The 26,211-nt window shown below is 35.6% G+C and overlaps 1 protein-coding gene across 1 annotated transcript in view; it reads left to right on the top strand.

The window, feature by feature from the left end:
• The window catches only part of SIPA1L2 (signal induced proliferation associated 1 like 2), a 124,676-nt gene that overhangs the window by 79,972 nt on the left and 18,493 nt on the right, over positions 1-26,211 (top strand). Inside the window, exons 10-17 of the mRNA XM_058800909.1 lie at positions 3,049-3,323; positions 14,149-14,406; positions 17,991-18,074; positions 19,559-19,662; positions 19,881-19,984; positions 21,400-21,788; positions 23,218-23,442; positions 25,399-25,552. Of these exons, the coding sequence (XP_058656892.1) occupies positions 3,049-3,323; positions 14,149-14,406; positions 17,991-18,074; positions 19,559-19,662; positions 19,881-19,984; positions 21,400-21,788; positions 23,218-23,442; positions 25,399-25,552 (1,593 nt within the window). The remainder of the gene's footprint in view (positions 1-3,048; positions 3,324-14,148; positions 14,407-17,990; positions 18,075-19,558; positions 19,663-19,880; positions 19,985-21,399; positions 21,789-23,217; positions 23,443-25,398; positions 25,553-26,211) is intronic.

Genomic DNA, 26,211 nt, shown 5'->3' with positions numbered 1-26,211 from the left:
CACAAAATGAAATGTTTGTCTATGTTTACTTTACTACTTCCTCTTTGTTATGGCCAGATAAGTGGTTAAATAATGACGAATTGGTTTTAAGCCTCAAATTTAGCATCAGCTCTGACTAAGTTTACATGAATATTAACTTCAAGTGTCTATTCCATGAACTCTGCCTGCCTTTTCTTCCCCTGCTACCTATCCAACTTTCATACTAATTAAGAGTTAACTATCAATACTTGTTTTAGAACATTTTTTGTCCATGTTTCTTGCCTCATCTTTTTCTCGTTTTCTCCTGCTTCTTCCTCTCTTTTGAAAGCTGCCTATTGATGTTATTTCGTGGTTGATTTATCACATTGAACGCTTTCTACAATCCTTAAATATATTTGGTATAGAACCATTAGAACCACTAAAAAGTATTTAAAACTCTGATGCCACACTTCATGTGCAAACTTTAAAAACCTTTCAAGTGACTCAGAACACAGCTGAGGTTAACAGCCATATGTGCCAGCAGATGCTAAACATGAAAGCTCAAATTGTGATGTAATATCAATCTTCAATGACCAGATGATTAACCCTTTTCAGTCATGAGTTAAAGCATTTCTTAGAACTAGTGAGTAGAACATTGCAATTGCTAAATGAGATTGTCAAAGAAATAACTAGATGGATCATTGCATGGATTTAAATCATGCTGGTAAAAAGGACAACTGAATATCCAGATTAAGAAAAGGTGCAAAAAGCTGGCTGAGACCATGGTTTTATTTTTAACTGAAACAATCAGTCTAGGACTGAAAAAAGAGCTGTGACTTGTCAGTCGAGACAAATCTGTATTTGTGGGGGAGAATATCTATTTATAGAGAGTAGAAAAAGCAGCAAGCTATAGATTGACTTGTAGGGTTATGTTGGGAGGCAGGAAAAGCAACAGAGAATGGCAGGGTGATAAAAGATTAAATGGAAACACTGAATGGATCTTAAGATAAGAATCTGAGTTGACAAAATTTCCTTAGTATCCTGTATATTAAAAAAAACCCCTCTTCATCTTCTTCATGGCACTTACAGGATCTCTGTCTTTTATCTGTTTTAAGTGCTTTCAGAGAAGCCAGCTCTTATTTCATTTGTGGCCACAAGATCAGTGAAGCTGCAACCAAGTCAGCAGAATGCTGTGTTTTGAAGTGGAGCAGCACTATGTTTAATGTGACATTACTATGTAATATCCAGTGTTACCTTTTAGGGACTATACACTTGGGGAGGACTAGATCTCCTGGAATACTTCCCCTTGGGAATAGATGAGTCTTTGGCAGGAATCTTTATCTTTCTTACCTTTTAACTTTTGAATATTTAACTAACTTGAAGAAGAGATTTTGAATGCTCCGAGTTGGAGAAATCCATATACTTTGGCTGGTGCATTCATTTTGCAGTAGTCTATAATTGTGGCATAATGATAAGGAGGTGTCAGCCCCCAAAAAATAATATTATGTAGCTTAATAAGGATAAAATTCCATCCCTCAGCTGGGCTCCTGCTTGTAATAGCATGTTCTTCTTTTCACTGCATGACTAAATTTATATTTTCAAAACTTGTGATGGAAGTATAGCTGATGAAGAGCTGAAAATTTCATTTTCCTGTATCTAGGTTACAAATTACGGAAGTTCTTTTTCTTACCGAAATTTATTGTAAGAGAGCTAGGTTAACAGTATGTTAAAGTTTCCAGTATACTATGTAGTTCTAATACTATATGCAGAGTTATAAGCACAATAGAAAGTTCTACTTTAAAAGGAAAGTTTCTAAACTACACTAAAACCTCAGAGCTGAAAAATGATAAAGGAAATAGCTGTTTTGTTTTTGTTATGAAAACTCAGAACCTGACTTCGTAAACAAAGTCTCCTCAGTGCATTTTTGACATCTCAATAATGACTTTCACATTTTAACCTTAAAACCCTACATCTTTAGAAGTAACTGGAAAGATTATGAATCAAAATTTCCAAGCAATAATACTCAGAATATCTGATCCTTGCAATATCTCCAATATTTTACAGTTCCCAGAAGATTATCCCTTAATGAATGAGAGCTAATTGTATTTACTTACCCTACAGGTTAAAAGCATGAGCATACACCAGATCAGCAAAGTTAGAATAACTCATGGGTTTGTGGCACTTTGTTCTTTGATAATGTTTCATAGTGGTTAAGCTTTCGTTCTAATTGAACTAATAAAGCTAAATAGAATCTGGTTTTGTGACATTGACAAAAGGCAAGACTGGGGTAACTCTCAAACTTCCTTGTAATGCAGGCTAGAATTTTGTCTTCTGAGTGTGGTGCAGTATCCCAGCTTACAGGCTGTTGTATGATTATGATTTACATGGCAAAACTGTTGAGAACTTGTTTCACAGCCTGTAGAAATGAGCCTGCTTAGCAAAATCTGAAGTTGAAGGATTTTGGCTGCTCTGTATAATGACAGTTACGTTTCACTGAATATGAGGAAAGTAATTTTTTCATTTCTAAGTTTCCCAGTGACATGGAAACTCTCATCCCATTTTAGTGGTATCCTCATCTGGAGATAATGGTAGTTAGGAATCTGCCTATGAAGCAAAATAAATTAATATTTTCTTCATTGCTATTTTCTCAAGGAAAACAAGCTGCTAGAACTGAAGCACTTCACTCAATTTGACTCATGTTATATCTCAGGTTTAATACTGTTTAATGCTGAATATAAAACGTCTGCACACCTGCAGTCAGCCAAAAAAGAACTAAGTAATTGACAGGCAACATTTTTCTTGCTTTGTGTTTTGAAACTAAACCAGCTGTAAAGTTTTTAGTAGGATATAAATGGCATTGTGTTAACATTGGGCAAGGGGGAAGAACTTGACATGGGTCACTGGAGATAGAAGATTTTTAGCCTTCTGAAATGTGTCATTCACTTTGTTTTATGCAGAAACCCTAATTCAAACATAATGTTAAGATAATTTAATCTTAGTATATTAAAGAGAGGCAATATCAAGCCATACATAACTTTATAAAATGTTGGTGTGCCCTGACAATGGTGTAACAATCCGGTGCTTCCTCAGATAGTGACCAGAGGATGCGAAACCACGGAAATGACCCTGAGGAGAAATGGGCTGGGCCAGCTCGGATTCCACGTGAACTTTGAAGGGATAGTGGCAGACGTGGAGCCCTTTGGATTTGCATGGAAAGCAGGCCTGCGGCAGGGGAGCCGCCTGGTCGAGATCTGTAAAGTGGCTGTGGCAACTCTGACCCACGAGCAAATGATCGACCTCTTGCGCACGTCGGTGACAGTAAAAGTGGTCATTATTCAACCACACGAGGATGGAGCGCCCAGAAGGTAACAGTTCTCAGTGAGCACCAGTTCTCAGCAACATTTGTGTCTGTCTGGGGTTTTTTTCCTCTGCTCCTGCTTAAACAATGACTCTTCTATTGAAGGCCTTCAGTAAATGGATATTGTCCATCATGTGTGATAATATTGTCGAGGCTCTTAAAGCAATCTTTTTCCCAAAACCCATATTGACTTGTTATAGAAGATAAAATAAGATCCTACAAGAAATTTACTTTATATGACTTTAAAAGGGTAGGAAGTAAATTTTGGTGTTTGCTGACTGAGCCATCCTGGAAGCTGATGTTACATGTTTCCTTCCACAGGAGAGCTTTATGTTTTAATTCTGAATTTAAAAATGTAGAATCCTTTTCATGAAATGGCACCTTGTTCATCTTTGAGATTTTTCCAGCTCCTGACTATTGGAAAGATTTGGGTTGTTTTAGGTTTTTTTCTGTTATGTTGAAATTTAATGAAAATAGTGAATTAGTGGGTTCTGGACATACATGGTACCAAGTCTTAGAGCTCTCCTCACTTTCTACAGATATCTAATTTATTCACATTAAATGGAGAGTTACATCAATAATTTTGTCATTTAAAGCAGCGAAATCTTATTGCAACATGAAATACCTGCTCATGCCTAGGGAAAGTGTAATAGCAATCATTACAGTCACTGTACCAGTATTTTAAGGGATTAAATGCATTTTTCTGTCATCAGTATTCCTTTTTTGGTGACAAAAAGGAATACTTATTTTTAATATCATAAGGCAGAGAAGTAGGAATAAATTGAAACTTTGTAACAGTGTGACTTTATTTCTCACACCCCTTGTCTAGTCAGTGTTAATTTGGCTCATTCTAAATGAGAACTGTACCAGAGTAAATTTAATTACTTGTCTTCTTTTAGCAGGCCAACTTTAAATCTCTTGTTGATTTTTAATTCAACAGAAAAAACATTAGATGTGTTGCTTTTGGCAAGAGAGCAAGCAATAAAATTTTACGTAGCGTGCAGCGCTGTGAAGTCGATGCCAGCCGTATACGAATGCTGCTTAATTGGTGGCAATTCTCCAAGTAGTCATTGGCCTGATGTATGACACACAAGGGCTGTCCCCTGCCTCAACCTGCATGGTGATGCCTCCCTTTCTGAACAAAATGCTTGTGAATGTAAAATACCACCGTTTTGCTTAGTTGGGTAGAAATTTGCAATTAAGCCTCTCTTTGCTTAGCTTTGCTATTCTCACCATCTGCTTCTGGGTATGAATTTTCAGTGACTTGTTTGGTATACATTTCCAAGCTGTTTACAGAATATGAGCCTAATGAGCTGATCCTTTTCTATTGAAGGTAAAAACGTGAATTTTATAGGCCCTGATAGAAAAATACATACTGGATGAATTGTTTATATTGTCTTTGATATAAATCTTCTTCTAGAGATAAAATGTTTAAATCCCAGATCAGTGTGGTACATAGCACCCAAGTGTATGTGTAGGAGGAGTTTGAACTGAATGTTACCACACTGAGAAAAATCTGCAAAAGCTGCTCCTCTTTATAATTTTTACCATCTTTAAAATTGTGACGAATTACTAAGAGAAATGAATTTTTTAACACTATGTGTCTATTCTAAAATTTTTTAAAATGTCTCTTTTTCTCAAATATCAATTTCCCACAGAAAACTGTTCATTTTCACTTGTATATTCCCAAAAATATGATTAGTGATTTCGACTGTCTAGTCTCTGCAGGGTTTTGAGCTTGCATTTTTGCAATGTTTATAATCTAAACAGAGCAGACAGAAAGCAGTTATAGATATTGCATGACAGGTCTGAGAATTTCAGTTGACAAATATGATCTTTGACTTTGTAAAATATATTAATGAATGAGGGAAAGGAGGAGAGGGCAGAAAGGGATAAATTATCAGAATTTTGTGGAAAAAAGATAGCCTATTACCGCTTCTTACTAGTTAAAACCTGTGCAAATCCATCTCCCTGTCTACTGCTCAGTTGCTACTCTTAGCCTTCTGCAGGTTCTTGTCACAGAAACAGAGAATAGCTGAGGTTGGAAAGGACCTCTGCAAGTTGAGTGCAACCCCATTGCTCAAAGCAAGGTCAGCCAGAGCGGACTGCTCATGGACAGGTTCACTGGGTTTGTGTATCTCCAAGGAAGGAGATTGAAAGATTCAGTATTTCAATTTCAGTATGCAGTCGTCCTTTCAGTAAGAAAGTTTTTCTGTGTCCTTTAAAGGAATTTCCTGTACTTCAATTTTGCACCCTGCCTCCTGTGTTTTCACTGGATTCAATTCTTAGTTTGTCATCTTTTTTCCCTAATCACCCCATTAGATATTTTGTACACATTGATAAAATCCCTCCTGAGCCTTCTCTTTCCCTGGCTGAATGATACCAGCGCTCTCAGTCTCTCCTTGTGTTTCAGATGCTCTTATCCCTTAATCGTCTTTGATCCTTTGCTGGACCTGCTCCATATGTTCATGTCTCTCGTACTCTGGTATCAGGTTTACACAGAAATTTTCAGGTAGTGTCTTTGGATGTAAAGCAGGAGTATCTGGAGAACTAAAATCTATTTCACCTTTGCTTGACAAGGAATGTCCCTGTCCGTGGAGAGTCCATGAATGGATAGAATCAATCCTCTGTGAGTGATTGCAAACATACCTGTGATAAACATTTAAGGCAGCTGTGACAGCTTGTCAGGAGGGAACTTTTTTGTATCAAGTAGCTGTAATAATTATCAAATAACACTCAAAGCAGACATACAGATATTCTTGTCATATTTGGGGATCCATCCATCCTTGACCCATGCATTAGAAGTATCTAGGAGAACAATGGTGAAAAAGCAAAAGGCTTTACATGTATGTTCCAGTACTTATTGCTTTTGCTCACTGCTGGTTTTAGAGGTTCTCTGCTAGGAAATGACGCATCAGATTATCTGACATATGTAGGAAAGTACATTTGGAGGCTCAAGTAAGTCGCTTGAAAGTTTGACTTGTCCTACAGAGTATATGATCTTCTGGCAGTTGGGTAGGCTTTTCTTCTCTGTATTTCAGCCTGCTTTCTCAGAGTACGTACTGGTGGTTTGTTCTTTTGGTTTTGGGGTGGTTTGTTTTTTTTTTTAATTTAAATGCCATAATCTAGGGTTTTAAGTTCAGCCACTAAGATTTTGCCCACAGTGCATAGATACAAAAATACATTCACCTTTGTATAAAAAGGATCAGTTGCGTTAAAAATTTAGATACATTTGCAAGAATATAAATATAATTTAAGCAAAATTAAGCAAATTTAAGCAAAAAAAAATTCCAGAGTTTCTTGAAAAAATCCAAATGTATCATTTTAATAATGTCTTTCATTTTCTGAACTAATCAGCTGATTTCCACTTCTTGAAAGACTAGTTTCTGCTTTGCTTTGTCTGCTGGGTTTTATGAATACAAAGCGATGAGGAATTTTTCTTTGAATTGCTTATTAGCACTTGTTCCTTGCTGGGATCAAATTCTGAAGTGATTTTACACAGATTGGACATGAGTGCCATGGAGTGTCTTGGGAATTGTATCCTTCAAATGAAAATGGGTTTCAAGTGTGCAGGGGTGTTTCCAAAGCAGTCCCTTGAAAAAAAAAAATCAGCCAAAGTGGAGATCTTTAATCAAGTTCTTGACTTGATTTTTTTTGTCTGTTAGCTTACCCACAAATAATCTTCAATCCATCATTTCAAAAGGAAACCAACAAGATGTAATTGTGCACCTACTGAGAAGAAACTATTAGCAATAAACTATTAACAAGGATTTTTTTTTTGCAAACTGTCTTGCATTCATTTCAGCATGAAAATAAACTATTTGAATGTTGAAAGTGCTTACAAAGAAATGTTACAGAGTGATTAGGAAATTACAGAGGAAAATTCTGCTCTGATAAATGTCTTCCATTACTTAATGTAGATCCTTCTACTGAAGTCTTGACAATAGTATATGCAAAAGCAATCATGGAATAAGGCCTTTCATTTACTATCCTGTAAAATTAATGAACTTGAGACAAAGCTCCTGCTGTTTTCAGTTTGCTCCAGCAATTAAATAATCATGCACAAATTAATGCAGAAATCAAAATTATTTGTGTGGCATCCGGCTGATATTTTGATAGAAAGAAGAAATTGCTATTTAAAACATAGATTCTTTAAATGATAAAGTGTTATTAGAACAAATACGTTGGTCATTGTTTTCAGATCTGAAAAAGTATTCTTGTGTAATATTTGTTTCTGTGCTAGGTCTGTCCCTTCAGAAATGTTGATTTGGGATTGTGTGCCTCTGAACAAGAGAATAATGATGTTCATTCTGATTTGCTTTTGCTGGTGTTGTTATGGTAGTGTTCAAGGACAGTATATCCTTAATCAGCCAAGTCCAATCAAGGAATTCAAGCACTTGTAAATCTATTTTAAACTGTAGATTTTGCTAGATTCTTTTCTTTACATTTTACCTATGTGTTTGTCTTAGCTCAACTACCATTTTATATCAAAAAAGAAACTGCTTGAGAGCCAATTAAGAAACAATTTCTAGGAAATTAAGAAAGCAAACAAAACTTTAGGCAAAATTTCCAGGGCTGACTATAAACAGAAGCTGGAGAGCTGTAGGAGCAGTAGTTTCCTCTATTGGTCTGAACAAGTGAGAGACTCTTTTTCTACTGTTGTAGGTAGTTCTGAAAATGAAAATACTTTAGTAACTATGACTGAAACTGCCTGTGGGCCATTTTAAAGTACTACTGCAATTCGTCTGAGGTTGTTTTATTCTTTTGAACCTTGCAGACTCCTTCTTACAAATGAAATAGATGTAATGACTTATTTTCTAGTCCTGGTGCTTGTTCCCCTTAAATGATTATGATTTCTTTAAAAGAATCATCTTTCAGGGGCTTTTAAAAAGTAACAGATAGCCAACAGACTATAGAATGTTTGGAAAGTATTTTTAGGAAGGGGGAGAGGCTGTGTGGTGGAATTCAGTTATTGTCACAGGGGTATTTGCCATAAGCTGCTGGGATAGTTCACAGGGCCTTCAGATTCTTAATATTTATTTACTTATTTAATAAATTAAGCCACCTGAGCTAGAAAGAAGCCAAGTCTAACATCACCTGAGGCAGGTTTAAGCAGCAAAACCTGAAACTCAATGTTTGGTTATAAAAGTAGAATTTGGATATACCAAACCTTTTAATTACCACCCCTGCTACTAATCTAAGAATAATGCAAATATCTGAAATGTCTAGATTCTGATGTTCTGTAGAAGTAACTGAAAGAACTACCACTATGAAAATGTAATTATACTAACTGGAAGCTGTACTACTTACAAAAGTTAATCCTTTCTACCCAACAAAAAAAAATCTCGAAAATTCTTAACTGTGTTTCTCATACAAATGAAGTCTTTGATTTTTTTTTTCTGACTGAGTTATGAATGAACTTATAGTAGAGATTAATTATAATTGCTGAAGTTAATTATGTGTACAGTTGTTACAGTCAAGCAGAAAAAAAAATCCCTAAATGCCTGGCAAAGCACTGTTTGTCTCTATGGAGAGATGCAAAGAAAAGTTCCAGACTCTTTTTCCTCTTTTTTCTTTTCTTCTTTCTTCTCTCTACTCATGGAATCATATTAGAATCAGAATATTGTGGGTTGGAAAGGACCTTAAAGATCATCTAGTTTGTCTTTATTTATCTTTTTCATGTAACAGTACAGATGTAGAGGCTCTTTAGGAGGCCTCTAAATTGCTTGTCAGTTCACCAACACAAAGGTTCTTTTTAAAACTGAATAGTAATAAAGATCAGAAGGATAATGAGTTTATCTTCAGGAAGGAGGGATTGGCAGCTTCAACTCTTTAGCTCCATGGAGGGACTGTCAGAGTCATCACTTCCCTTAAACCAAAGTGATAGGATGGGCAGCAGGCCTATCTGAGGTTGCTGTAAGCAATTTTATACATCTGTTGTGGTATGAAATTATTTAAATATAAAATTGATTTCATTTTTAACATTTTTTTGAATTATGTATGAACACTGTTAATAGGTTTCTGAGATGTCAGAACTTGGATTTTTTTTTCTTGACTTTTTGACCAAAATTCTCTTAGACCATTTTAATATTGTGCAGTGTCTTGGACTGCTGTGACTGATACAGGAGATCAGTGGAGTTGAAATATTACCTGCAGGAGGTACTTCTCAGTGTCAGGGGAGGGAAAATCTGTGTATATCTTGACTAACTACATTCTGAGTCTCATCAAAACTAAACAACTAAATTCTGCTTTTCAGTTAAATCTCTACAATTATATGAAATGAAACTGTGTTTTATTATGTGGATTTAATAGGTTGCACAGTGAGTCCTCAGGCTTGTTATGTCACTTTGGGCACTACTGTAGTGTGAGAACAAGCATGCACTCTGACAGAAGTGATTGTTTTCAAAAACAATGTTTGAGTTAGCAGACTGCAGTTATTGTGCTGCTGGATAAAGGCTCTTTCTAGAGCAGGAATAGATGTTTGGTATTGAAAGGGTGATAGAAAGGGATAATTCATCAGTGTAATAAACTGATGCACACCAATGATTCCTTCTCTATCCCTACATCTCCTTGCAGTACATTGAACTGGAAGTTAAATTGTAACCAGGTATTCTGCTTGTGTTGACACCCTAACAAATTCTTCATGCTTGAAATCTGCAGATGCCTGGGGTCCAAATACTGAAGTTGTACCGAGTAGATGATAGTTCTAGGATTTTGCAGAAAAGAAGGTTTTTGTGTAGCTATCAAGGTGACAGGATGCTGATCATGGTGCATGGAAGCTTCTATCTTTTCCATGGAGATGGATATTTTATTACTTACCTAGACTCCCTGCCTAATGTAGGCCCTTCACAGGGCCTATTACAGAACCTTTATATGGAATCCGAAACGAATATTGAAAGGTTTGGCTAATGTAGTTTTAAAAAATTAATGGACTGCTTGCTAATTCTTTCAGAACATAATGCTTCTTGCAGGAACATTTGAATTTTGCAGATTTTATAGTGGACTCTTAAATTTTATTATGTTGTCGTGACCCGCTAGCTGTATCATAGAGTCATGCTCTCTTTAATTGCAGAGTATGTTTTATTAATCAAATTTTTAATAGGATAATATGGCTCTTGAACCAAAGGTATTAGTAGGAATCTGTGCTTTATGTTGAAGCATTGATTTAATTAATGCCAAACTATGGTGAAGGGCAGGAAGTGCTATAATTTCTGATGTGTGGTTACAATATGGTCACATTTGCTTGTTATATTTTGTGAGTCTGTTTTTCAAATGTTATATTGGATATAGCATTTATCAAATGTGAAAGACATTTGATATCCTATACTTTTTAAACATAAATTTAAGTATTTTTTAAAACCATAAAATAGAGATATGTCCTTATGTATCCTTTAAAATGAATTTAAAGGAAATATATGATATGTAAATTGAAAAGCTATCATTCAATACCAGTGCCAATGTGTATTCTTGCACTGGTGGAAAAAGTAGCAAAATAATAAGTTGAAGTTAGATAAAGGTCAAATTACATATTTAAGAGGGAATTGCATTTATTTTTGTGGGGTTTATTTCATGCAAGATAACTTACAATTTGATCCATGGTGGGGGGTGGAGGTGGGGATTGCAGGCATGAAGTAATTCCTTCTCTGTCTTCCTGATATAGGAGGCAGCTACAATTACAATTTTACCTATCTCAATATGCTGCAGTATCTGTTCTTTAGGCAGTGCTTGTGAAGCAGTGAGGCATATTTTTTCATATAAATGTTGGAGTGATTGGTTTGATACTTTTAAATTAAGGTTTAAAAGCCATATGTGACAAAAGAAGCTATCTGAAACCATGGAAATTCTTTTTTGAACCAATTAAAACAGGCATTCTAGGGCTCTGTTTTAAATTCATAAGCAACACTGTTGAATTTTCATACTGATTTGAAACGAGGTTGTTTTATAAGCCTTTTTCTGCAGGAACTGTGTCCTCAATATTTTTTTTTAAATTTGTAGGAAGAATATGTTTTCCTGATACAAACAAACATAAAAAATAAGAAATTTTCAGTTCTTATTGTGGGAAAGCTTATTGTTTACTATTTTTATAAAATGCTTTTGTTAATTAGTCAGCAAGCTAAGTCAAACTAAACAGTAGTAACAGTCCCTTCTGCTTTTAAAACCCATTTAAAATGCTGTTTTACAGCATTTAGAGAACTTTATGGGGAGTATACACATACATATATATATATATATATATATCACAAGACATGTTATATATAACTTCCTCAATTACCAAGATGAACTGTAAAACTGATATCTTATTTACAAAAGTTGGAGAGGGGTTGGTTTATTTCAAATGCCTAAAGTCTAAGGAATGAAGAAGGGAGTGAAACAATACTAAGAAATAAGCAGAAGGGAGATTGAAATTTTAGCCTACATAATTGTTCAACTCCTTCATCAAATAATGCAAAACTGTGTATATTTGGCCACATGAAAAGCTGTGCAGTGCACCAAAGTAATAGTAACCTAGCTATGCCACTTGTGCATTCTGTGATTGGTTTGTTTTGTATGTAAAACTTCTTAGTTAAAAACAAAAAAAAAAAAAAAAAAAAAAGAAAAAAAGAAAAAAAAAAGGATCATGGTTACATTGCTGGAGGCTGTTGTCTCCTACACCTTTTTTCTTGCAGGCAGTGAATGAGGATGAAGGGAAGCATGATCTTGGAACATAAACAGTTGAAAATTGCACTGGAAAAACATATTCTGTATATGCTTCAGCAGTAGAAGAATTTGCATAATTCTGTGCAATTAACTTGACCTTTTTTCATGGTGTTCCTCATTCTAAGAGCCCAACGTGTGATTCTCAGAAGTGTGAAAAAAGTTTTAAAAATCGATACATGGACTGAGGCAGTTTGAAGTGGTGTTCTGAATAACTGTGGCATTTCAGGGTAGGGGGGAAGGCTGGAGAGATACCAAATTGACCCTTTGAAATGATGTGGTAGTTTTATAACAGTGATTTCTCTGTAGCACCATTCCATGTCTGTGAGAAGAGATTATTAGAGTGATTTAACCTCCTTAGAGAAGCTCAAACCAGAAAATCATTGCAAAATTTTGTGATGCCTCCGGCGTGTCCAGCTATGATTTGTCAGCAGAGGTTAAATGTCAGATTTTATTGGTACATTTTACAATGATATTTCTGATAAAAGAGTAACACTGAAAAACCAAGAATTCTGAGTTCTGCTTTGGAACATTCTAGCTCTTCAGCTCATCTTCATCAAGGTTTCTTCCACCCTATATTGGCTATTGATCTCCATTCTCAATACTTTCATCATCTATATTTTTAAGTTCTTTAACTTTTTCATGTGTTTGAGTGCCACCAGAGAAAGAGATTTAGTGCTACAGGATAAACTGGCCTATTTGCTACTAAAAAATTCAGCAGAGTGAAACATTTGGCTGGATCAGACAATCCAGAAGTATTTAGAATGGAATTTCTACTGTTGCTCATGGGTCTTCCCTTCAACAACTTTGAATAATGCAGTTTGCTTTTTTGTCTAATATTTTTTCTTCTAATCTGTTTACCAGAATACAGATAGCAAAAATATTTTTTGGGAGGGTTGATTCAGAAGCTTTAGTGCACAGTGATTTAATGTATGGGAATTTATACAATTTTCTTGCACTGCACATTTCTGTTACATCATTTATGCCAAGATGTTTTCAGGATTAAGAATGTAAACTCTTTACACTCCGTTGCACTTTTTCTAGGTGATTTTAATTTAGTTGCAAATAGTAAATGTTGAGTTTTTAACTCAAGCAAAGCTTGATCAAGACTCAGCTAAGGAATGGAGCAGAATTGTAGTTGAGACAGAGGAGCAAATTTCCACTGTTTCTTACTTAAACTCATTGTATTGCTTTGGAAGTATTTAGGGTGTTCTCTTCATAGATATTGATTTAGTACACACTGCCTATCAGAAAAATGGAGAATAGAATGCTGAGATTATAAAAAACCTCCAGTGATAATCAGTGTTGACTTAAAGGGTGTGTGAAGCTTCTATTAACCAATTTCTGAAACAGTAACACTTAATTATTGAGTGCAGTCTGAGTCTACAGCAAATATCCCAAAGGCACGCTGATCTTTTGTGGAACACTACCAGTACTTTTACCTGGGTTTACACTGTCTGTGAATACTGTTAGTATTTAACCACACTGCAAACTTCAGGCAGAGGAGGTAAGGCAGACTGTTTCTGATCTGTCTCTTCCTTCCACTTCCCCATTTATCATCCAGGCTTACAATTCCTGGGAAAAGTGACATTAGAAAGTACACTTTGAAAACACAGGGAAAAATATTTAGGTGCCAATTATTCATTTGCATTGTAGTCTATGCACTCTGTCATTTGGTGGGGACAAGGTGAGATTCTAAAGGGGAGATTGCAACTCCACCAAGAAATGTTTAGTTTGCTGCAAAGCAACACACCTATTTCTGAAATTTAAACAAATCAATGCTCTTTTAGAAGAACTTGATGCTTTATGACTTCCAAATGCCTTGTCTCTAAAAGTTTTTTTATTTTATGTAAAATTCCAGCTGCAGATTAATTTTTAAAAGTTTAATATGTTCCCCATTTTGAAGGGTGAAGAGACAGTTCAAAGATCTTTGAGCACATGATGGCAAATATTTTATTTTGAAATCTTTTCTACCTGCTTTGCCTGACAGTTTTGAAGTGTTCAAAGTACAATGCTGCATAAACACCTTTGGGCACCAGAAATCAAAATATACTTGTATATACTTGTGACCGTGAATGCAAGATTCCTCTCTCTGTTCCGTCCTGTGGGTCTGATGAGCATTTTCCTTTGTCCCACAGGGGTTGTTCAGAACTTTGTCGTATCCCCATGGTGGAATACAAACTTGACAGTGAAGGCACCCCATGTGAGTATAAAACCCCTTTCAGAAGGAATACCACTTGGCATCGGGTGCCGACTCCCGCTGGGCAGCCTCTGTCTCGTGCCTCTCCAATCCTAGGAACATCTGACAGATTGCAGTGCCAGCAGCTTCTCCAGCAGGCTCAGACAGCCATTCCTCGTAGCACTTCCTTTGATAGAAAACTGCCAGATGGTGCAAGGTAATGCTCTCTCTGGTTAATGCCTGTCACCTTCCTAATGGTATTCATTTTGAAATCTCTGCTTTCTAGAACTTTGGTGTCTTCTTTTTTAAACTTATTTTACTGAGTTTTGGCATATTTTGAATTCCGAGGTTGTATTAAGTAGCATTCACTGGACCAGTCTGCTTGAAACAAGTGGCTTTTGGTGTTTGTGCTGGAAGCAGGCTGTACTGAGGACCCTACAGCTGAGGACAGCTGACCTTTCCCTTTAGTCCCAAATCAGTGAAGTGGGAAACTGCCTTATAACTTTTGAATCTTAATAATGTCCTGTTCCCCACCTTTTGGAAGACTATTTAAACAAGTAGTGTAAATTTAAACAAATGAGTGTAAATAAAATGAACTCATTCCTTTAAAAATTAATTATTTAATCTTGTTACCAAGGTATTGGCATAGTTTCAAAGGGTTCTGTAGCTCATTACCAGCCCTTATGCTTTGCTTTGCTTTTAATTAAACAAAGCAGAGCTTGTGATTTGAATATGTAACACCTCATAGATGATGGGATGGTGTTCTTAAATGCTAGCTCTGTTCTAATTTAATCATAATTCTTCGTAAGCTGAAAATTCATTTTTAAAGATAAAAATTTGCAAATACATTTGACCTTTGAATTATTTAGGAAAACCATATGTCTTGAGCAGAACTGTGTCCTTTATTGTTTATAATTATTTCAGCTTATGCCTTTATGGGGTGATGTAATTCTAATTTCCAAGGAAATAATTATTGCATGTTGAAAATATCTGAATGATAAAATAATCTGAAATACTTAATACTAGTCTCAAATGGGTTTAAAACAATTCTAGATGAAATCGTTAAATGCCACTATGGCTACATTGACTACCTTATTTAGTAGAAAAGAATTAATGACTTTTTACATTTAAATGTACAGAAGTAATAGTGGTATATATTTGAAAATAAGTCTCATTTATTGTCTGGGGAAGGAAGACTCCCAGTTATGACTATTTGATAATTTGTGTTCTCCTTCTCCTCTACCCCCATCTTTATCCCCTGAAAAATTGAGAGGGGCATTTCTGTAAGCATTTAAATACCATTATAGAACTTAACCTTCACCTAAATATCTTGTTAATTAAATTCTCGATAGCATCTAACATAAGAAGACAATGTATCAAATGTCTAGAAATACTTCATAATTTATGAAACTTTATTAAGCATACTGTATACAGATACAGAAAAGAAATGAAAGCTTTCTGACATGCTACTCAATTCCAAAAAGACAAACATAAGCTGTGCTTCTCACAACACTCAGCAAAGCATGTGAAAAAATGCTTATATTGAGTCTATTCTTGTCATGAAGAAATTGCTGTATCTTTTAAGCAAAACAATAGCAGAAGTGCTATTCTGGAGAAGACATGATTCAGAGTATAAATAATGAAAGGAGAAGAAAATTATGGATTCTGGCTTGTAGGTCATGAAACGTGTAAAGAAAGGTACCTAATTGGCAAAGTCTTTCCACATGGGAAGAGGCATATGATGATTTGGCAGAGAGATGAGCTTAAAACGGAAGAGTTTGAAGTAAGGTGCAGTAGTACTTATTAGTACTCCTGCAAGTGTGAAAGTGTACTCAGGCTAGGAAAATGATGAAGAGATTTTAGAGGATTAAAGACCCAGTATTGGTTTAAGAGTGCAAGCAGGGAGAAGCAGGTTGATAAAACAGGGAAGATTTAACAGCAGATCTGAAAATAAGCTAAGGGTGAAGTCAGCAATAAAATTGTTTGGTTTAGAAATAAAAAGAGGAAGAAGCAGAAGAAATGTGGGCTAGATACAGTAAGAGACTTAGGCAGCAAAAATTCAACTACTGTGACATATATGGAGGGAAATTAGAGACTGAGAGCTGAATGCTTATGCTCCTAATACAATTCCTGAGAATTAAGGTCTTGGAGAAGGCAGTCCAAGTATTTTGGTGTTGTTCAATGAGTTTCCTCTACTTAGAAATACAAGGTTATCCTTCAGCTCTTCTCCTGTTTTCGCAAAGTGGCTAATTCTGTGACAGTTGCTCATAGCATGTGCCTAAGTGAAGCTTCAGGTGAACTCACTCTTCCGATTTTTGCACCAAGAAGCCTCTGTGTGCTTTAGTCCCTGAGTCACACTTGTTGACAATGCATCCTATCACCTGGAGTCTGGAATACATTCCTGAGAGCAGATGGTTGTAATTTTTGTGTGAAGGAACTGTGTGAGGCAGTCATTGATGGGATTTCTGTGGTTCTCCTTTTGTGGCTACTCATTGTTTACTAGGCTAAGGGCTTCACACTTGCCCAGCAAATGGGAGGTAGACATGTTTTGTTCAGCCTTGGAACAGCACAAAGCAATATCCTGGCTTTGAGGACAATGTCCTAAACATCAGCCTGGAGGATGGAAACACATGAGATCATAATTTATCCATTAATTAATACTGGGTCACTTAATCTGTGCACAAAATGCATAATTCTTGGCAGTAATTACAAGTTCATGGAACTGAATTATGCTGGAGCCTATTGATTACTTCACTTAGTTGAGAGACGTTCACTCCTGTCAATACTTCTCAGAGAAAGACATGCTGAAAAATAAGGTACTACACTATTGTACATTGGCTATTAGACAAAATGTAACACCTAATGTCTTTAAAAAGCAAAATATATAGCTACTGTCTTTAAAATTTTCAAGCTGAGCAGTAATGTTGCTTATTAAAAGGTCACATTCGTGGGAAAGTATTTTGCATAAAGAAAAAAACACCTCTTCATTTCCACCCTGAGTACATACATTCATTTCTACATGAAGAAGAAAAGAGGAGAGAGAAAAGAAAAAAAAGATAAACACAGGGAATTGAATTCAAGATAATGTCAAGATAATTGAAGGAAATTGTATTGTAGTTATGGAATGATTTGCACTGAAGTGTAGGAATAGATGTGATCAAATCCAAATTTAAGCATTAAATTTCAACTGTCTGGAAATCTAACAAAACTACTTAGAGACATTGTTAAGACATGAGGCTTAAAAGTTTAAATAATTAAGTACAACATACTCTTCAAGAAAAAAATTTTGTTGCTTTTCTATGCCAAAGGATTAATAAAATAAAATTTTTAAAATTATTAGAATTGCCTCTTCCAATTTTACTAGCTTTAAAATTGGAATAAGTGCCAAGGAACTAACAATCATTTCTGATCCACTATGAGAGCTTCCCACACATGAATTTAGAGACCTAATCCAGCTGCTCTGACTCCTAAGTAATCCCACTTATTCAGAACTAAAGCCAGATCTAGAGAAAATAGGATTTGGCACTTAGTCTTTCTTTCTCTTTTTGTGCCTTTTTATATATTCAGTTTGAAATATTTTATTTGTGAATAAATACTATACTTTCAAATTTCTTGTTAAAGTTTTATGAAACTGAGATAAGCCTTTTAAATTCCCCAAATGGATGTAACTAATTGTTCATAATGCATCTGTATTATTTATGAAAATGAATGTATTTGATAAAAAAAGCACAGCCCAGTTCAAATCTGAAACACCAAAAATACCTCAGTGCACTGTTAATGACTCTAAAATCAACATTACAGAAGTTCTCCAAGCAACCAGTCCTCATCCAGTGACCCAGGGCCCAGCGGGAGCAGCCACTGGAGACAGCAAGTGGGATATGACGGGTATTGGTGATTTTTAAAAGCTTTTATTTAAATCTTGCAAGGACTTCTATGCATCTTTGCTTTCTTAAGCAAAATTTGTATGGGTCTTCTAGATGTATTTTTTTTCAAACACTGTTAGTATCTTTTAAGATGTACAGGTTTACTGATTTTTTATGTAAGATGCATGCAACTGCAATTTTAAAGTCATCCTAATTTATCTCTTTAGGATCATATTTTTAAATTCAGGTAAATGAGAACTGGTTCTTAGATGTATTTTCCCTGTAAAATGCCATAAATCAGCTAGTAATTCAGAACTAGAATAAAATAATACTTCCTCCTCCTTCTGTAGGAGGAAGGCGTTTGACTAAATAAAAAAATCTTTATGGTCTTCAAAGGTTTTGTTTTCTGCTATGTTGTTGGGGTTTTTTTGTGACACCCATTCCTTAGCATATGTCCTCAAAAAAGTAGGAATTTTAGAGGTTTTTTCTTTCTAAAAGGATGTGCATAGATGGTCTGTTTGCATCCCTATTAATCCCTTGGTACTGAAATTTCAGAAGTTAGCTGTCTGTATATAAAAGACCACCCCAATATAACTCATCTCATAAGAATATTATGTGAGACATCTGTTCTAAACTAGTTTAAATTTATGACTTTGTTGTGTATATACAGCTACTGAAAACACTCCTGTTATAAAATATTGAGCTATGGCAGTATCTACAATAGAGTAATATAAAAGCATTCCAGACTTTCCAAGTGGCTTTCAGAAGCTACTTTTCAGAGAAAAAAATGTGAATATTGAAAGCATCAGCTTCGCTCCTTGAAGCTTATTAATGCTTTGGCATGATTGATTGTGGATAAGATATTCCATGTAGCAGATATATTTGCAGTATCTTGTAGACTCTTCAAGGAATTTCACATAACTCAGTGAAATCTCTGGCAGCTGAATAGATGGTAATAATTCAAATAAAACCGTAGCTCTTTTTTTTTTTTTTTTTTGACAGCTCATCAAAATGCATCTTGTGCCAATTTTTTTCCAGCACAGTTATTTCTAATAACAATCTAGGTTTTAGTTTGTTGCTTTGTGAAATGTTTAAACTTTTGCGGTGTAATACAAAACAGTGGATCTGGTACTAACTTAAATATTCTCAGTGTGAAACCCTGCAAAACTACGATTACTTTCTGTGGGGCTTGGATAACAAGGAGTTTAAGCATATATTACCATTACCATTACTGCAAAAGCTTTTGGGTTTATAGCCCCAAGAATACATTTCTTCTTAAAGTTCAGTGTCTTCTTGGCATGTTCACACTTCAGATATAGCATTGTGCTTTTGAAAAAATGGCATATAAATATTTATGTGCAGTGTTTGGAAATGTTTGGGAATTATGATTATTATTAAAAGTCACAAAATACTTGCTTTTAAGAGTAAAAAGTGGTGTAGTTCATCATGTAGCTAATCTTACAGGATAAAAACCTTAACAGCTTAATTTTCTGCTTACATTAAAAGATGCCAGTCCCCTTTACTCCATGAACATCACCAAGGTTCAGGCTCGCTGGAGTGTGAAGGAGGCAGAGAACGAGAGGAAACTTTGGAAGGAACTAGACATTCTGGTAATAAAACCCACTGTATTTTTCAAGTACATGTTCTTTGCAATGCAGTGCCTGTTGAAATAGAGCCACCTCCCCTTGTGGAGGTTTGACTCACACAGAATGTGTGATGTGGCAGTAAAACTTACAACATTCTGCAAAGATACCTGTGTCTGATTGCAGAGTGTGCAGGTTTGAAAGCTGATGCTGAGTGGTGTGCCTTTCTCCATTATTTTTGGCAGAAGCCAAGTGGCATGCACCATCAACCAAAGTCCTGAGCTCCTACAAAGAGCGAGCTTTACAGAAGGAAGGCAGTGGCAAGGAGTCGCCAAACAAGCTTTCACATGTAAGTCTTTTCCTTGGATGTCATTCAGAACTCTAAAAACAAACAAACCCCAAAATAGTAACAACAAAAAACTACTCTGGATTACAGAAATAAATCTTAAAAATACATTTTAGTAATTTATAAAGACCACTGTGTGTTTTGGGAGGCAAACATTATGCTCATATGGGTTGAATCTAATTCGCTTAATCTTTGTTTACAAAATCAGAATTCCAAGAGACCTTGGATCTGGGGCATTGAGTAGATAAAACTAGTATGGTCTCTACTCAACTGTGAATTTATAGCTTCATTTATACTGTCTTGGTTAGGATGTGGAATATTTAATTATCCTTTAAAAGAAAATAAAATTATATTTACCATACTGCTTTCATCTTATGTGAAATACCCATGGAGTGTAATTATCAATAAGCACTATAAAAATGTAACTTGTGTGCTGGGAATGCTGAACAGATTTTCCAGTCTACCTTGTTTAGTAGCTTGTCTTCAGTAATGGCAAAATCCTCAACATCCTAGTGATGGAAAGTACATAATGTTTGTTACCTGGAAAATCTGCTATATGTAGTAGGAGTCTGTATACTGTAAACTTGGATTTTATGTGTGAGCAACAGCATCTCCTAGTACCTGCTAGAGGAAGGATCTAATGAAAAAGTTAGTCACCCTTCCCATTTATATCCTACCTAAAAGAAGTCCATTTGCCCTAGTAGAAGTCCATCTGGCTTTATTCTGGCTACTGTCACAGACATAAGTCAATCCAACTCTCTATAAAATTTATTTTAAAAGGTAAATAACAAAACCCCTGGACTTTATTGGCTCAAAAGTCTGATGTAATTATTCCACTTCAATAGCCATGCTTAGTTTAGGGCCTTATGACTTGAGTTACTTTCATCTGGTACACATACATCACAATTGGCTTCAATTTAACTAGCCACACATCCAATTGGATTTGATCCAATGAGCTGCATATTTCAGCCACACTGAGAAAAAGTCAACAATAATTCAGTCTTTGGTGATTTTCAGATTTGCAGTAGAGCTTGTTTAAACAAATAATTACTAAGGCTTCTAGCTTTAACAAATGCTTATTTTAACTGTTCAGAAATGCAATTTTATGGATGCTAAGCAGGTCCTATAATCAGAGAACTCAATTCTGATTTTAAGATTTGTGATAGAAGATGGAACTAGAGTCTTTTTATTTGCAGTGACATCAACCTTTAATGTGTCTAGCCAGCTGTGCAATTCATTTCACAGAAACTGGTGGTATAATTGGCTCTTTTCATACTTTGCAGTTATATGATAGCATACTGTAAAAAAAATAATAAAATGGTTTTTGAATAGCACAAATGCCGTCATTTATATGAAAATAGATCTCTTACTATTTAATTTGAGGGGGATGTCTTTTGGTTTGTTTTCTTGTTGTTAAGATTGGGGACAAAAGCTGTTCCAGCCACTCCAGCAGCAACACCTTATCCAGCAATACATCCAGCAACAGCGATGAGAAGCACTTTGGCTCTGGAGACCTGATGGATCCTGAGCTGCTGGGATTGACGTACATAAAGGGAGCTTCCACGGACAGCGGCATCGACACGGCGCCCTGCATGCCGGCGCCGCTGCTGGCCCCGCTGCACCTGGCCGGCAGCAGGCCTGCAGTGCACTGCCACACGGAGCCCTGGCCGGAGCCTTCGGAGCCGCCCGGGCCCGATGAGGAGCCAGCCAAGATCTACGCTGTCCATGGCTACGCCTCTGCTATCTCCGCCAGCCACGCGGCTGAGGGCAGCATGGGGGACCTGAGCGAGATCTCCTCCCATTCCAGGTGTGTTTTTTATTACAAAGCAGGGGTTATTGATTAGGGGTTAACATACAGGTAGCGCTTCTGTGTTGGTTTGATTCTGTTTGCCCTTCTTTGAAACTGAACTTAAAAGATTTTGATGTTTTTGTTGTATTCAAATGCCTGTATGAGCAGTGTTCAAGCAATTTTTGGTGAGTCTGCCTGGACAGCATAGCCAGACCTCCCAGATCTGATGGAGGCCTTATACGTGACCCTTGCAAATTGCAAGGATTTTTAAAATTGGGAAGCAACCTTGAGTAAAATGGACATTTGCACTTGAACTTATTTCACATACTTTTGCTTTGCTGAGGGAAATCAGAAAAATTTGGACAATTTTTACATACAAAGAAACTGCATTGCATACCATCCCCCCAGATTTACATTATTCTGATGTATGCTTTACAGTTTTGCTTGTTGAATGGCATTTATGATTGATTTTCAGCTATTCTTTTTAATACCAATGAAATGTGCATGGTACATCTGTTGTAAAGCCTGTTGAAAGTACCCTTTTATAGCTGGTTGCCTTTATCTTCCAGTTCCCATTTTATGATTACTTTGAAATTGAAGCTTTGGTCTATGTGTTAAGGTTTTTACTCTATAAAGGATAGAAGGAAATTGTTTGTTCTTCTTTCCCTCTGATTTTCCTGTTTTCAGTGTCAATCAGTACAGGACAATAACCAAATGATATCTTGTGTACTGATTTACTTATATGCTTGACATGAGTGAATTTGTCTTCTCTGATTATTCTGAAGAAATTTATTCTTCAAGGAAGTATTTATTTAGTTTATTTGAAATAGGTTTTAGAGTCTTCACTAAAAGTATGTCTTAGTACCTACTGGTGCTAATACTCATAATAAAAGAGGTTGTTAAAATTATCCAGAGGATTGTCTTGTTGAACTAAAATTTACTTCTGTTAAATTTGCTGGTAATTTAATATTAGTGTGTGTGATTGAAGGGCACAGCCTAATCTTGCATCAACTGGCAAAATTATTGTGAAATGGAAAAGCACATAGATTTTATGATTAGGGAGATATTTAAGTAATTCCCTATGTAGTTCTTTATGTAAATGTGTGTGTACACATTTACTTAAAATTGCACACACAAATTGAATATATATATATATTGAATTGAGGCTTTTAGTTTCGATTCACATCAGTTTGCATTGGCAGTTGAGCAGGCTGAATTCCATGCATTGTTTGTTCTAGAAACTCATCACAATTCTGTTCTCAAAGAGCTTTAATGTGTACACAGTTGGTGTGTAGAAAATTACTGTGCCAATTTTGCTTCATTGATTTTAACCTTCAGAAAAACTTAACTGTGGGAATTATTGCCACATACCAGGCAAAGCGTTTCTGATTTGTTGTTGCATAGCACATTTAATTTTTCCCTTTGTGTGTTTGGTTCACTTTTCCAGTGGGTCTCATCATTCAGGAAGCCCATCAACACACTGCTCTAAAAAGAGTGGCTCCCTAGATACCTCCAAAGTTTATATAGTGTCACAGAATAGCAGTCAACAGATGTCTGGGTCGATTTCAAAACCTTACCACAGACAAGGAGCAGTGAGTAAATATGTCATTGGATGGAAAAAATCGGAAGGAAGTCCTACACCTGAAGAATCTGAAGTTTCAGAATGTCATGAGTAAGCACTCTGTTTTACTTCATTGAGGGAAGAAGGGTAGTGAAAATCAATTTTAAAATAGGATGGGAAAAAAATTGCAAATTCTGTTTTGCCTTTAAATGCTCAGGGTTTTTTTTCTGTACCTTTATGTATCTAATGCTGCTTAACAGTGGAATAGTCCATGAGAAATGTGTTGTTCTTAGGAAGAAGAAAAAGTCTTGAACTCAAAGGAAAACATAGAGTACCTCAAATATAGAGAGATAATACTTTCACAATGGTGCATCCGTAATAAATAATGTTTGAATCTGCTGGTTAAAGCTGACCTTGAAATTCCTGCTGGCTTCAAAAATATTCTTCATGGATAATGTCTGTGATTCCTTTTTTTTTTGGTGCTGTTTCTCAATAAACCATAGCCAGTCACTGTCTATCTCAATAAATTGACAAGATGACATGCAGTAATGTATGTAACATTTGCAAACGATGTAATGTAACATTTTCAAATGTTTAATTTGGATTATTTTATGTTTAATAGGAATGGATTATTTTTATCTGATGCCTAATTTTGCATATGTGTGCATTACTTTTTGGCAAAAGTAATATTTAAAAATATATGCTAGAACATATATGCTATGAAATATGAATCTGAAGTTAAGCTCTTACATTCATATTTCTTAAAGGAGAAGATATTCTGGTTATATGTGTTGCTTTGTGTTAACAGAGGAATGATTTTGTTTCTCTCCCACTAATTAATGTTTTAATTACATAAATTCTTTTGTCATAGTAGTATTTAAATTATAGTGGGCTAGCTTCAGGGTTTTCCCACAAATATTTGTATTTTGAAATCAATGAACTACTGAAACAATGTCTTCTTATTTTGAATGGCAGCCTTAAAATAAAATTGCATCGTGAATTGGGGTATTTAGGCTAAAAATAGAAAAATTATCTTCAACAGAAAGTTCTGTTCAAGAACTATTAATTGAATATGACAACACTTCCTATATCAAAAATATTTTCAGATTTTTCCATGGCATACAGAATTGCCTTACCTCTTTCTTTCTAGGAAAGCTCTCTATATCACAGAGAGGAAATATCTCTCTGAGGATAATTATGTTGAAATAAAATAGCATCTCTAATTAGCAGTGATGATGAATATCAGGTCAATTGCTGAATGTTGTGCCACTGTAGGTTATAATTCAGTGAGAATTACACCTTACCATAGCAAAGCTCATTTTCTCTCTGCTGAAGACAGTCACTGATGAGGCTGCACTTGGCAGAGAGCAATGGCTTCCAGTGTGTGCTCTCTGTGAGTCGCAATTCCCAGTTCCTTCCATTACATTCAGCCTGTTAAAGCCCTGTCTCTCCTTTCTCACTGGAAGAAGCTGAAGGCTAATAATTCAGTTTGACAGTCTTTTGTTGACTGTAACTAGATTTTTATGTGCTGATAGTTAAAGAAGACACCTGTTTAATTTATCTAAATAGCTTTATGAAATTGCTGTTAATAAAATATACTTACACTGGCCAATTGATTGCCAATACACTTCAAACATTGCTGTGATGACCATAGTAATTTTGCCAGGTTGTGAAGCTGGATGCAATATTGTACTATAAAATATCAGTTTGTTTATTTGCTATGGAAGTAAAAGTTAAAGTATTTTGCAATGAACCTTTGGAAATGTTGAAAAAAATAGAACTTTTGTATTGATAGAGAAGTGCGGTGTGTAAAAAAGAGAGAGGCAAGCTAGGCGAAACAAGGATTATGCTTTTTGAAATTGTTCTTTAGAATTCCTAAACTCCATTTCTCAGTGGTTAAAGAATTTCATTTTGTACCCACAAACAGTTTCATAAAGGTTAAGAGATCAAAAAATTTTCTAAACAGTGTACTGTGTCAGGAGATATTCTAACAATTTTCACTTTGTGGAAAATTATTGCAGTCTTCCAAATCCAATTTCTTGCTAAAAACATCCATTTTCTCAACAGAGTGTATGATGATATTGATGCTGTGTCTGCATCGAGTCCACTCCGAACTTCTGTCAGGAATGCTATTGTTGAAAGCCAGCAAGTCTTGTCCAAAGAAGATTTTCTGAAGTTGATGCTGCCAGACAGCCTCTCTATGGAGGAAGGGAGGAGAAAGGTTGGCTACTTCCTTTGGCTCCATGTGTTTCAGTCTTTCAGTAACCTTAGAAATGGTTTTCTGGTATGTCCAAAATTGCTATACAGAGTACAATATTGTTTTCTACAAGCTAAGTTTATTCTATGGAGATGACCATAAATCCCAAAATATCATTTCCCACGAGGATGAGAAATGTTTGTTTGATGATTATTTATAAAATCCAGTGTTTGTTTAAGTATGTCTTTGCTTAGCTTGACCAGTGTAGGTTGAGCAACTTCATTATAATTTGAAAGGTTAAAAGTGACATTTTCATGGAAGGGGACCTAAATTTGTACATTTTGTGTGATACTAAAACACGTGAATAAAAGTAGCCCACTTTCCTCTGCCCTGTAATAGTACCAACAATTTGCTAGAAATCCAAATCAGTTTCATGTGGGTATCAGTGGCAGCTGCTCTGAAGGCATAATTGTCAGTGCTACTGGAGAGCCTAGATCTAATCCTTATAGTATGAAGACAGTTGGTAATGCTTAATAGTTTCACAGTAAGTGGATAGTGATCTTAAAATTTGCTGCTCCCCAAAATAAATGGTTCTAAATGCTGTGCTTAATGTGGAATAAAGAACAAAGCAATTAAATTACTTGAGATAACTGTCACACTTCCATATTAAGTCAATGCTCTCT

Source organism: Ammospiza caudacuta, chromosome 3 (genome assembly GCF_027887145.1).
Source record: "Ammospiza caudacuta isolate bAmmCau1 chromosome 3, bAmmCau1.pri, whole genome shotgun sequence".
Lineage (NCBI taxonomy): Eukaryota > Metazoa > Chordata > Aves > Passeriformes > Passerellidae > Ammospiza > Ammospiza caudacuta.
This window is presented reverse-complemented; position numbering and strand designations above follow the sequence as displayed.